The following is a 14,819-nucleotide window of genomic DNA, read 5'->3' as shown; positions in this document are numbered from 1 at the left end:
TACCTGTTTTCAACCTATCTGGCGGCCTTGTGTCTACTTCCCTGATTTTATAACTCCACATAGCGCTAACATATCTATTATTTGCATCCTGAACACATAGGGGGTCTATAGGCTTTAGTACGCACCGCCCAAACCTACAGAGTACCTCAATTCCCACATTTAATTAAGCAACAAGGGTACCTATGTTCACTGTTATACTTTAACAATGCCATAATAACACCTGGGCCCCCTCCCATAGTTCCACTGCACTACACCTTAGGTTTAGTGTACTGCATGCAGGGCTGTTAACAACTATATCTAGATCACAGATTTGTGACGTACCAATCTTCCCTTGATAGCCATGTTACAGATATACTCACTTTACTATCTTACTCCTAGCTAGGGGATGTGGTTGATTTAAAGGTGTTTTCTTTCTTTATTCCTCCTTCTTTATATTTTTCTTCTCGCTCTTTTCACTTGAGTCTATGAACTCCTTCACTGTACTATCTGTTTTCGCCTTCATAGATAAGATGAGTAATTGCCCACAGACTAAGAATATGACTGCTGACCACTTGCCTTATTATTGCTAACTTGTAATTTATTATTGCAACCATGTTTGCATAGCCTAGCACAACACTACTATGACTGATTCCTACAATTTTACCTCGTAGAAGTTATGCAGACTCTAGCATATATCGCCTAATCCGCAATAGTATCTACTTATGTATGTTATCTCACTGTTAGGCAATGCCCTCGATCTTTAAATGTGTCCCCTATTAACATTCAACTGCACCATCCAGACTGAGTAACCTAGATGTATTGCACGAAACACCACTACTAACTATAGGCTAGCTGGGGGTTCATACCCCATATAAATCCCCTCCACGTATTGCGTAGCCTAGGATGGCCTTGACTTGCGACTGGATACAGTAGAACTGAGTATATATATCGCTCCTGTTTGCCCCATCCTGTTCTGTTCACTTAAACACATTCTATAATGTACTTGCATGGACTACACTCAAACCCCTGGCTCAGATTTCATTTCTCATGATAACACCTTAAGCATTGTTGATCACAGTTTATGTTGTTGAATTTAATGTTTGTTTGTATTATACACCGGTAGCGGAGGGGAGCGTTTCTATTGGACTCTCCTCCGTTACTTCCTCCCCCACATCCACTCTTGTGCGGTTAGGGATAAAGAATGTATCTTCTGCACTATATTTCCCGGCAGAGTTTTGTAGTCTCTGCCCAGTCTGAAGAGCTACTTTAGTTAACCGCTTTCTTTCCTTTTTTTTTTTTTTCTTCTTCTCACTCCCCTTCCCTTTCCTTCCCTCTCTCCTACATCTCGGATAAAATGAGAATCAGCACGCTTAATGTGAGGGGACTTAACTCCCAACTAAAAGGAGCATGCTCCTTAGATTTCTCACTATGCTCCAGTTAGAAAAAGCATTTATTCAGGAGACTCATTGAGTCCAGGGCGGCCATGTTTAAATCTAAAGACTACCCCATTTGTATTTCATCAACTTTCCACAAAAAGGCTAGGGGGAGTATCAATATTAGTAAGTAGACACATTTCCTATGATTCTATCTATGAGGAGATTGACCCCTCAGGATGGTATGTAATTAATGTTTGCCACATAAATAACGTCCTGTGCGGACTGGTAGTCCTGTACTCACCCAATGTTAACCAAACAAGTTTTCTCCCTAAATTACTAGGTAGGGTAGATAAGATCAAGCAAGGTCACGTGTTTATAGGGGGAGATTGGAACCTGGTCTGGGACCCTAGCAGAGATATGTAATCCCATTAACAAACATTCCCCCTCGTAGGGAGAGGAAAATTGCGCCCAGCATTTTAGAAATCTGATTTCCCAATATGCACTGCAAGATGTATGGAGAGCGTTACATCCCAATGACACTGATTACACCTGTTATTTGGCCTCCTTCCAGCCCTTCTCAAGGCTAGACTATTTCTTCTGCCACACCTGGTCTCTTGAGGAAGTGACCAAGGTGACAATTATGCCATGTGTATGGTCTGACCACGATGCAGTTGTCTTGGAGGTGACTCTCTCGCACTTGGGTGGCACAAAGTGCTCCTGGCGGTTACCTGATTATTTGCTCTCAGATGCTCATGTGCTCTCCTGGTCACGAGAAATAGAAGACTTCCTTCTAGTGAATGATGTCGAAGGTGTCTCTGACCTTACTCTTTGGGCAACGCTTAAAGTCTATATTCGAGGTTTGTTTATAAGGCTGGACAGTCAAAATAAGAGATCCAGGGGAGCCTCTCTGGCCCAATTATGCTGCGACTACACTGGCCTGAGAGTGCAGCTGAAGAAGGGGTGGGGGGGTGAGCTTAATTAATAGAATACAATCTGTTAAAAAACAAAAAGAAAAGCATGAATTGGAAAAGGTCCAACGCAACCTTTATCTAATGAAACAGAAATTCTATCATAAAGGCGACAAAGCCGACAGACTCTTAGCGCACAAATGAAGACAACGAACCCTACTAAATAAAATAGCGTACATTAGGAAAGATAAACACAGATACTACTCTCCAAACGATATAGGAGAAGCCTTTGTTGACTATTACAGTCAACTGTATCAGATCTCGGATAATGCCCAGTCTCATTACGCTTCTAAAGCTATGATTTCCGATTTTTTTTTTACTGGTCTTCAATTACCACAGGTTCCTGAAAACTATATAGACTCACTCTCAGCTGCTATTTCTATTGAAAAAATTATTACTACTATTAAAGTCCTTAAACTTCATAAAACTCCGGTCCCGGACGGCTACGGGGCACTATTTTACAAGAAATTTGCGACTCTTCTCGGCCCTCTCTTAAAGGGACACTGAACTCAATTTTTTTCTTTTGTGATTCAGATAGAACATGGAATTTTAAGCAACTTTCTAATTTACTCCTATTATCAAATTTTCTTCATTCTCTTGGTATGTTTATTTGAAAAGCAAAAATGTAAGTTTAGATGCCGGCCCATTTTTGGTGAACAACCTGGGTTGTTCTTGCTGATTGGACAGCACCAATAAACAAGTGCTGCCCATGGTACTGAATCAAAAAATTGCTGGCTCCTTAGCTTAGATGCCTTCTTTTTCAAATAAAGTTAGCAAGAGAACGAAGAAAAAATGATAATAGGAGTAAATTAGAAAGTTTCTTAAAAAAATTTTTCTGGACCTGAAATAATAATGCATTAGAATGTCATCCTTGAGGAAGATTTCTATCCATTCCCCATCGTAGGATCTATCAACAATTGAAGCAGGATTGTAAGCACGCGTTCTCTCATCATCGTTGCCTGCGAATGTCTGCATTGTGCGTCAAGCTCAGACATAATGGGGACTACTCAGGAACCTGTTAATCACCACCACCTAGGACCACAATTTGACCCATGAAGTATACCAGTGAGCTGGACCACTGAGAGGCTCCAGACTGCTTCATAAGCACCAATGGGTGCGCCTCCGTTGTGAGTATCCAATCGCTACCTTGTGGTTTTTATTTTCTGTTATCTGGCTGTACTAGGCCATGTTTGGCGCCTCTGTGTTTTATCTTGTTTCAGTTATCCATCTACCAGGAAGACCATCCTAAGACTGAGAGCTGCCTACCGTGTCTTGGATCCATTTTTTGATTGGGACTGTATCAATATTACCCACTTGGACTTTATGTTGGTACATCTTATAATTTATGTACAAGCATATTTGTATATTCTACTAGCAACTATTTAGGTTTTTTGTTTTTTTGGGGGGTTTTTTGGGGTTTTTTCATTGCTTTAGTATTTGTTTGTTTGATACGCCTTAGGAGGCGCCCCCTAAGGGTAGTAATACACACTGGTGTGTATTACACCCTCATTTTTCCCAAGTTTCTTAAAATTGCATGCTCTATCTGAATTATGAAAGAAAACAATTGGGTTCAGTGTCCCTTTAACCAGGGTATTCAACACGGCTGCAGAGTCGGGTAGCTTTCCTAAAGAATTCCTTGAAGCCTCCATTATTACAATCCCTAAACCGGGAAAAGACCCTTCCCTCTGCGAGAGCTATCGCCCAATTTCCCTCATAAATGGGGATATGAAGATCTATGCTAAGATCTTAGCTTCAAGACTTAATTAAGTCCTCTCTTGTCTGGTTCACCCGGACCAGGTGGGATTTACCCCTGGGCTTCAAGGCTCAGACAATACCAAGAGACTTCTTAACTTTTTCTTTGAGGTAGCATCACTAGAGATCCCATTGGTAACCCTGTCACTAGATGCGGAAAAGGCATTCGACAGGGTCCGGTGGGACTATTTGACGGAGGTGCTGCAGACTTTTAACTTCCCGGACAAATTTATATCTGTGGTTATGGCGCTGTACTCGGGTCCCTCGGCTAGGGTACAAGGTCTGGGGTTTGCCTCTAGGACCTTCGACATAAAGAATGGCACTAGACAAGGGTGCCCCCTGTCACCTTTGCTGTTCGCCTTGATGATTGAACCTCTGGCAGGTAAACTAAGGGCAAGCCCGTACGTTCAAAGTCTTGTGCTATACGATACTCCTCACACTTTAGCGCTCTTCGAGGACAATTTGACAGTGTTCCTTTCGGAACCGGAAGACTCCTTGCCGGAACTGTTCAAGCTGCTGGTGGAGTTTGCAACTTTGTCCTACTATAACTTGAACTACAATAAGACAGAGATGTATGCACTAGGTCTGCCCACTACTAGACTGGAGACTTTGAAGAAACTGTACCCCTTTAAGTGGTCTACGGATAGCTTGAAACACTTGGGAATAGAACTCTCTCATGACCCTAAGATAATCATTGCAAAAAATTATGAGCCTCTTCTTCAGGACTTCAGAAAGTTAACTGCGAAATGGTCTTCAATGGAAGTGTCTTGGATGGGCAGAGTAATGGCCCTGAAGATGATATTACTCCCTAGGCTAACATATCTCTTCCGGTGTCTCCCAGTGGCTGTTCCTGCCTACCTTATTAATTATTTTCGGTCGGTTTTCACTAAGTTTATATGGAACGGTCGCCCCCTCAGATTAGCGCTTCTCCAATTACAAAAACCCAAGAAATGCTGCGGCATTTCAGCTCCCAACATAGCCCACTATTATTATCTTCCCTTGCATTCCTATTAGCTGATTTGATTTTGGAAATTTAAATCAGCCAATAGGATGACAGCTACTGCAAAGGACGCCATTTTGAATCGCGTACCTTGCATTGTAGATTCAGTATACGGCGACGACCATATGAAGAGGATGCTCCACCCCGGATGTCTTCAGGATGGACCCACTCCGCGCCGCCGTGATGAAGATAGAAGATGCCGCTGAGATGAAGATGGAGCTGCCGGGATGAAGATCCTTCAAGCGGGACTTCAACAACTGTAAGTGGTACTTCAGCGTTAGTGTTAGGATTTTTTAAACTTTTTTGGGTGCGTTTTTTTTTTTTTTAGTTTAGGGTTTGGGCTTTTCGTAAATTAGCTAAATGCCCTTTTCAGGGCAATGCAAGAGAGCTAAATGCCCTTTTAAGGGCAATGCCCATACAAATGCCCTTTTCAGGGCAATGGGTAGATTAGTTTTTTTTAGATCGTTTTTATTTTATTTTTTGGGGGGTGAGGGTTTGTAATGTTAGTGGGTCTTTGTCATTTCTTTTTCAGGTAAAAGAGCTGTTTAACTTAGGGCAATGCCCTACAAAAGGCCCTTTTAAAGGCTATTGGTAGTTTATTATAGGTTTTTTATTTTGGGGTGTTTTTTTTTTTTTTTTTTTTTTTTTTTTAAATGGGTATTAGAATGGGAATAATTGTTATTGTTTTGGATAATTTCATTTGTTATTTTTTTGTAATGGTCGTTTTTTTTATTTTTGTGTAATTTTAGTGTTTTTTTATTTTTGTAATGTTAGGTTTTAGTGTAAGGCAGCTTAGGTTTTATTTCACAGGTAATTTTGTATTTATTTTAACTAGGTAGTTAGTAAATAGTTAAAGTGACACTGAACCCACATTTTTTCTTTCGGGATTCAGATAGAGCATGCAATTTTAAACAACTTTCTAATATACTCCTATTATCAAATTTTCTTCGTTCTTTTGCTTTCTTTATTTGAAAAAGAAGGCATTTAAGCTATTTTTTTGGTTCAGAACCATGGAAAGCACTTGTTTATTGGTAGGTGAATTTACCCACCAATCAGCAAGAACAACACAGTGTGTTCACCAAAAATGGGCCGACATCTAAACTTACATTCTTGCATTTCAAATAAAGATACCAAGAGAATGAAAATAATTTGATAATAGGAGTAAATTAGAAAGTTGCTTAAAATTGCATGCTCTATCTGAATCACAATAGAAAAATTTTGGGTTCAGTGTCCCTTTAATAACTATTTAGTAACTATTCTACCTAGTTAAAATAAATACAAACTTACCTGTAAAATAAAAATAAAACCTAAGCTAGCTACAATATAACTATTAGTTATATTGTAGCTAGCTTAGGTTTTATTTCACAGGTAAGTTTGTATTTAGTTTTAAATAGGTATTATTTTGTTAATAATTATAACTTTAATTTAGCTCTATTTTAATTATGTTAAAGTTAAGGGGTGTTAGGGTTACGTTAGGTTTAGGGGTTAATATAGTTTAATTTAGGTTGTTGTGATGTGGGGGGCTGATGGTTTATGGGTTAATAGATTTATTTAGTGGTAGTGATTTGGAAGGCCAGAGGTTTAGGGGTTAATAACTTTATTTAGTGGCGGCGATGCCGGGGAGTGGCGGAATAGGGTTTAATAAATTTATTTTAGTGTGGGCGATGTTGAGGTGCTGTTGAGGGGCTAATAACTTTAGTATAGTGGCGGCGATATCGGGAGTGGCACATTATGGGTTAATAGATTTATTTAGGTGGCGGCGATGTCGTGAGCAGCAGATTAGGGGTGTTTAGACGTGAGAGAAGCGATCAACCTGGGAATGAACAATAGCATAATAGCTTGTTCAGTGGCTAATTACCACCCAAGAAGCAGCCTCTTTTTGCTCAACATGTGCCTTTCACAGAGAAGAACTTTCCTAAAGCATATCAGTCTGATCCTGACTTCACAGTACAGTCCAGCCCCAAAATACCAGGCAATCCCTCTTTGAACGAGAGAAACAGTAAAACCCCAGACGTACTTTTCGGCCTATTGTGGACCTCGTCAGTGAGGTGCAGCCATATCCCTCTAGGCACACTGAACAACGGGTCCACGTCTGGATTCCCGTATCACACTTAGGGAGACTTCCCTAAGTGTCATAACTTGCATAAATAAAAAGAGAGAAGCGCTCAACCTGGGATCGAACAATAGCATAATAGCTTGTTCTGTGGCTAATTACCACCCAAGAAGCAGCCTCTCTTTTTTCTGTTCAGTGTGCCTAGAGGGATATGGCTGCATCTCACTGATGAAGCCCACAATAGGCCGAAACGTACGTCTGGGGTTTTGCTGTTTCTCTCATTCAGAGTGGGATTGCCTGGTATTTCAGGGTTGGACTGTACTGTGAAGTCAGGATCAGACTGATATGCTTCAGGAAAGTTCTTCTCTGTGAAAGGCACATGTTGAGCAAAAAGAGGCTGCTTCTTGGGTGGTAACTAGCCATAGAACAAGCTATTATGCTATTGTTCGTTCCCAGGTTGAGCGCTTCTCTCTTTTTTTATTTATGCCAATTTATCATGGTCTGTCCAACAGACATCGCTGAATGCCGACAGTATACGCTTTCGGCATTTAACATTGCACAAGCAGTTCTGGTAAACTGCTTGTGCAATGCCTCCCCCTGCAGATTCGCAGCGAATCGGCCGCTAGCAGGGGGTGTCAGCCCGATCGCGTAGAAACAGGGGCATCAAGCTCTATTCGGAGCTTGATAATTCAGCCCCCTTAGTATGGGTTGATTTTGTGTACATATATTTGCAGGGAAGCAATTGAATCAAAGACAGTAAAGTAAAAATTAAACTTTAATGATTCATATAGATAGAACATACAATTTTCCAATTTACATCACTTATCTAATTTGCTTAGTTCCTTTGGTATCCATTGTTGAAAAGCATACATAGGTAGGCTCAAAAGCAATGCACTACTGTGAGCGAGCTGCTTGTCACGGTCACCCAGTGTATTCAGCTAGGCCCCAGTAGAGCATTGCTCTCCTTCAAAATCTGACAATTGTATGCTATGATTATGTCCCTTTTAAGGTCTATCTTTGTATGTTTATAACATTTTGCTGTGAAGAAGGGGCATGTTATTTCTGCAGACACAAATTCACAGTTTTGAGAACTACAAAACCAGCAACATGTGATAATATCTTTAAGATAGAAAAATTGCCCAAAATAATCTGACAGAAACCTCTGGGAGAACATGACATTGTGAATGGATTAATGGAAATAATTTACCAAAAAACTTAAACATTATAGCCATGAATATACAGCATTTTGCTATATAATTAACCATTTGAGGGCTAAGCACTTTACCACCTGGGTGCTAAGCACATTTGAGGGTTTTTTAATTTTTTTTAATTTTTTTTTTTTTGTACTTTCTTTTCAGATCTTCAAGACTTATACCGTTGTAAAGGTTAGGCGAATACCTTTCCAACGGTGGGCCTTGGGGGTCTGTAGCTGCTTAGATGCCTGAGATACAGGCTTCTAAGCAGCATGCCTCCTTTCCCTATATTGTCATTTGTCTTTTTTTAATAAAGTTGTGCGGTGACGTCATCACGTCATTGTGCGGTGACGTCACCACGCAAAACGTGAAGCCCCGGCGATGCCTGTCAATATACAGGCCTGATTGCCGGGTGGGAGCCCCCAGATCTCCCTCAAAGTGGGAGTGTGCTAGCGAAGGCTCTGAGCCGTCGTTGGCACCTGAGTGGGAAACTCTGCGACGGCTCAGAGCCGTCGTTAGCACTCAAGGGGTTAAAAAGGAATCTCTGTTAGGCTGAATAACCTTTAGATTATAATTTATTTTAAAGGGACACTCAAGTCAAAATAAAAAATGTTGATTCAGATAGAGTAGCAGTTTTATTTCCATTATCAAATTTTGTGCAGTCTTTTTATATACACACTTTCTGTCCTACTGACAATGTGCACAAGCTCACAGCGTATACATATACTAGTCTGTGATTGGCTGATATCTGTCACATGATACAGGGGTCCAGAAAATGGTAGAAAAAAATACATTTATCTGAAAAAAATCTACTGCTTATTTGAAATTCAGAGTAAGGGGCCGAATGGCCCCTTATCCTTCTGTTTTTGCGCACTCGCCGGAAACAGCTGTCTTAAGACCGCTGCTCCTTAACTTGTCCGCTGCCTCTGAGCCGCGGACAGCAATCAACCCGATCTGATACAGTCGGGTTGATTGACATCCCCTGCTAGCAACCACGAATCTGCAGAGGGCAGCATTGCACAAGCAGTTCACCAGAACTGCGTGTGCAATGCTAAATGCCGACAGCATTTTATTTAATAAATAAATATTTCAATAAAAAAAAATCTGATTTAAAGCAAAAGAATCCGTTAAAAATAACAAAATATACTTCTTAAAATGTTTTATTTTTTATCCACCCTGTGTTTCTGTGTATTTCTCTATGTAGGAGTGGGAGTATTTAGAGGGACACAAGGAGCTTTACAAGGACGTCATGATGGAGACTCACCAAGCACTAAGCACAATGGAGACCCCAGGAAATGAGAGCTCAGGTAACGCTGTGTAGTAATAAATATCTCACTCAGGAAATGAAAAAAAAAAAACTACTGATGTGAGTGACATTAAATCTACAGTGAATCTGTCATGTGTGATCTAATGATCTGAGTATAAACAAGCGTTATATCTAATATAAATACAAGAACATTTTTTAAAGAGGTGTGAGAGACATTTTGTCAGGAATATTAAAGCAAATATTTATTAATATTTTCATATGCAAAAACAGTTACATAACAGACTAATAGGAAACATGCAGGATTTAATTCTATATTGGTCTTTACAAGGCTGATAGGAAATATTAGGTTTATGCAGATCATCTGTTCTGTTAGAAAAGAAAAAATATGTATAAAGTGAATGCAAAGTTTTTAAAAACCTCGGTAATTACCTTGTATTTATGCCTCTGCAGACTGCCCCCTTATTTCAGTTCATTTGACAGACTTGCATTTTAGCCAATCAGTGCTCACTCCTCGGTAAATTCACATGCATGAGCTCAATGTTATCTATGTGAAACACATGAACTAATGCCCCCTAGTGGTGAAAAACTTTTTAAAATGCTTTCAGATTAGAAGCAGCCTTCATGGTCTAAGAAATTAGCATATGAACCTCCTAGGTTTAGCTTTTAACTAAGAATACCAAGAGAACAAAGCAAAATTGGCGATAAAAGAAAATTGGAAGTTGTTTAAAATTACATGTCCTATCTGAATCATAAAAGTTTTTTTCTTGATACAACAAAAAAGTGTTTCATGATTAAAAACATTAAACTAATTGTATTCTCTATTGGAACTAACAGGTGACAGTGATGACAATCTAGACACAGTAGATGCAGAACTTGCACAGAATATTCAGCCAGTGGAGACCCCATCAGACGTCTCTGCAGGTGAGAAATCTATGGCAGAAGCTGCTGTTTATTTATTTGCAATGTGAAATTATTTAATTTTCAGCCACAAGAGAGTTTGCTGGGTTCATACTATGGTGTTTTCTGCTTCTTTTTGAGGATATCAGAGTGAATCTTACAAAGAAATACTTAACCTCATTAAGAATTGTGGTGAACTCATAAAATTAAGTTTTGTATTTAAGTGCACAGAATTATATTCACACATAGTTAGTCTCTGTGATATTGTATATTTTTGTCTTATATTTTTCTGTTTTGTGATCATTTACTTTTTAGTTTTTATTAATTATGTAACTGATGAACCACATGACAGACAGATTGCAATTATAAACTATTAACCCCTTCACCCAAAAGGACGTATATATACGTCTTGCAGTACTTTGCCTATCGTACAGCAAGACGTGTATGTATATATACGTCCTAGCTTCAGGAAGCTCCAGCACTCTCGGCTGTTAAGTTACTGCCAAGAGCTGGATCTCCTGAAAACTTCAGGTATCTGCCTCATATGGAGCCGGAGCGCGATCGGTGCTTCCGCTTCATATGAGGGCAGATGCCTGATCGTTACAGGCGGTGACACGGTGTGTGTCACCATCTGTAATGATCGTGGCGGGTGGGCGGCCCAGCATGGGAGGCGGGAGGGAGTGGGAGGGCCCTACGCTACGGCAAAACATAAATAAAGGGACATGGAGCAGCTATGTTACAGAAAAAGGCATCTGGGGTGTGGGGGACCCCTAACTAAAGATTGTGGGTGGGGGAGACACTACGCTACAGAAACTAGTAACAAATAATAAATAAAATAAAAATATATATATATATATATATATATATTTTTTTTTTTTTTTTTTTTTTAAAGAGTAGTTTATAGGTACTGGCAGACAGCCGAGCTGTTTGGGGAGGTTGGGGGGTATCCTACACTGCAGAAAATCTAAAAATAATAAATAAAAAAATTATTGAAAAAAATAAAAGGCTTATATTTTCATACTGGCAGACTGTCTGCCAGTACCTAAGATGGGGGTTACGGGAGGGTAGAGAGCTGTTTGGGAGGGATCAGGTGGTCGGAAGTGTCAGGTGGGAGGCTAATCTCTACAGTAAAGCTAAAATTGACCTTTTAAGCTGCCTAATTAACCCCATTCACTGCCGGGAATAATAACTAGTATTTATATGGCGCCTTTCTCCCAGTGGGACTCAAAGCACTTTTTCAGCGCTCACTCTCGGAATTAACCAAATCGGCAGCTGAATAGTAATAGTTGTTATTATTACCCAATTTAATGGTCAAGGGCTGAGTAATCAAGGACTGAGTCGGCCCTGCAGGGATTTGAACCTGTGACCTTGGATCTTTTAAACAGGCTTTTTTGTAGTTAGGGAATTTACCAACTGAGCTATCTCACCGGCTTTATAGAAATGTGGTGCGCAGCTGCAATTAGCGGCCTTCTAATTACCAAAAAGCAACGGCAAAGCCATTTTTGTCTGCTATTTCTGAACAAAGGGGATCCCAGATAAACTTTTACAAACATTTTTGCCATGATTGAAAAAACCAAACAATTTTATTATTATTTGATCGGATTTGGCGTTGAAATGTTGGCATTAAATATACCAAAATGGGCATAGATCAATACCTTGGGTTGTCTAATTTAATATATATATAGATTTGACAGGTAAATAAAAAAGCAAACAAGACTCTATTTCTGTTTACATACATACTTGCATACATACATACTTACATACTTACACACATTCATACATATACACATACACACATTTATACATACATTCACAGGCACAAACACACACACATTGTCAGAGACACATACACAAAACGAGTTATACACATACACATATCTATGCAGTATACATAAAACCCTCCAAAGACAGATTTCTTGAAACAATACTTCCCCAAACACAAAGCCAACAGAACTAAAGGCAATAGCTATCTAAATAAATAAAAGCTTCCAAGTTACCTCTAAACTGGTGGGCACTCTCTCTTATTTTACTTCCATTGAATGTAAGCTCCTTGGGCAACATCTCCCATTCTATACCTGTATAATAATTCTAAAATAGCTGCATGAAACGAGCACAAGATCAGTGGCTAATAAATGTGCCAGAGTAGAAAATATTTGACAATATTATAGGGATACTGAACCCAGTTTTTTTCTTTCATGATTCAGATACAGCATGAAACTTTAAGCAACTTTCTAATTTACTCCTGTTATCAATGTTTCTTTGTTCTCTTGGTATCTTTATTTGAACAAGCAGGAATGTTAGCTTACGAGCCGGCCCATCTTTGGTTCAGAACCTGGGTACAGCTTGCTGATTGAAGGCTAAATGTACCCACCAATCAGCAAGTGCTATCCAGGGTGCTGGACCAAAAATGGGCCGGCTCGTAAGCTTACATTCCTGCATTTTCAAATAAAGATACCAAGAGAACAAAGAAACTGATAATATGAGTAAATTTGAAAGTTGCTTAAAATTGCATTCTCTATCTAAATGAGAGAAAAAAAAATGGGTTCAGTATCCCTTTAATATTGTCAAATATTTTCTACTCTGACACATTTATTAGCCACTGACTAGTGTGACATGTCTGAGGGACGCGACCACAGGTGTGTGTACTCTTCACTATTTCAATATAGCTTTTTCTGGAAATGGCGAAAAGTACATAGAAGTATACCTAGTAATCCCGGCTGAGCATGAGGAGGGGCGGAGTTGAAGTACAGTACAGGCTTTTACACTGTGTCGAACATTGCAGCAGACTGTCACATGATATAGTGTTATAGCTTGGAAGTACTCAGTCCATTAGTGGTCATTGTTAAGCCTGTTATACTATTATTTTTAATAAATTGCACTTTATATCCAGCATCCGTGACTAAGTGTATCCTGTTAAACGTTGGGTTGTTATATTGAGCTCAATTTCTAGAGCTGTTGAAGATCTAATAAACATGAGTAGAATGGCTACCCCGTGGACTGTGTTTTGTGCAGACTATGATTATACGTCATTAACCCCTTAAGGACACAGTTTCAGTATGCTCAATGGTTCCATGACGGAATAAATCAATTATTGGTCATTAAGGGGTTAAAGGATTTTTTAACACCTGATAATTTCTGATATTGGTTTGGGTTTGTATATTGTGTATTGGGTTCTGTCACAAAAAAACAGATTGGATGCTTTTTGGCAAAGCAGGGTATACAGGGATATAACAATACTGACAGATTCTAGTCAAGATGGAATATTTATTTTTTATTTATTTTTTGCCTTTTTATTAACAGTAGTGACACGAGTATGTGAAAGTTTGAACTTGATGGACTTTTAATAATCAATAATACTAAAACTATGTAACTGTTTAACAGAGAGAAAAGGACAAGCGTGTGTATCTTTGGTGCTATTGTCTGTCTGGGAAATAAACAAATTGATTTATGGTAAAATTAAAAAACTTGATCATGGGATATAAAACTGAATCTGCTTTATTTGTACAGATGAAGATAACACTGATATAATTAAAGTAGAGATAACAGAAGATCTGTGTGTGACACATCAGCTTGGAGCCCCGAATCAGGAAACCAATGACCGTATCAGCTCAGGTGAGTGTGCACGTGTGCTATGTCTGAGGCAAGCAGGATACAAATAATTGTCCACGTGTGTTGTGTCTGAGGCACCCAGGTTACAGATGAGTGTGCATGTGTTGTATGTGAGGCACCCAGGTTACAGATGAGTGTGCACGTGTTGTATGTGAGGCACCCAGGTTACAGATGAATGTGCACGTGTTGTGTGTGAGGCACGCAGGTTACAGGTGAGTTTGCACATGTGTTGTGTTTGAGGCACCCAGGTTACAGGTGAGTTTTAAATGAAATAAAGAAGAGATGCAAGAGAAAAGTACTGCAGTGAGTGTATTTTGTGCTATTGCCTGTCTGGGAAATACACAAACTGTTTTATGCTAGTTATAAAACTAGATCATGGGATATAAAAATGTAATTTATATGTAAAGGTGAAGTAAATGTGGATGTAGTGAAAGTTAAGATAACAGAAGATCTGTGTGTGAGGTGTCAGCTGGGAGACACAGATGAGAAAACCAGTGACTGTATCATCCCAGGTTAGTGTGCATGTCTTTGGTTTGTGTGTGAAGGATGTGAGTTACAGCTGAGTGTGTATTTAAGTTGTATGTGAGGGGTGGAAGTTCCTGCTTTTGTCAGTAAAGTACTGTGGTCTGTTGTGTGTGTGATTAGAAACACACCTTCCTTACCTGTATTTTTCCTATTTCATGTTGGTCTAGTGGACATCACTGCTTGGATATTGGATCCCACAG

At 39.4% G+C, this 14,819-nt stretch overlaps 1 protein-coding gene across 2 annotated transcripts in view; it reads left to right on the top strand.

The window, feature by feature from the left end:
- Positions 1-14,819, top strand: part of LOC128657218 (zinc finger protein 3-like) — a 176,416-nt gene that overhangs the window by 26,251 nt on the left and 135,346 nt on the right. For both annotated transcript variants that reach the window (XM_053711476.1, XM_053711477.1), the window contains exons 7-9: positions 9,526-9,628; positions 10,423-10,509; positions 13,993-14,097. In XM_053711476.1, the coding sequence (XP_053567451.1) occupies positions 9,526-9,628; positions 10,423-10,509; positions 13,993-14,097 (295 nt within the window). The remainder of the gene's footprint in view (positions 1-9,525; positions 9,629-10,422; positions 10,510-13,992; positions 14,098-14,819) is intronic.

This window comes from Bombina bombina, chromosome 4 (assembly GCF_027579735.1).
Source record: "Bombina bombina isolate aBomBom1 chromosome 4, aBomBom1.pri, whole genome shotgun sequence".
NCBI lineage: Eukaryota > Metazoa > Chordata > Amphibia > Anura > Bombinatoridae > Bombina > Bombina bombina.
Note: the sequence above shows the minus strand (reverse complement) of the source record. Positions and strands in the feature narration are given on the sequence as shown.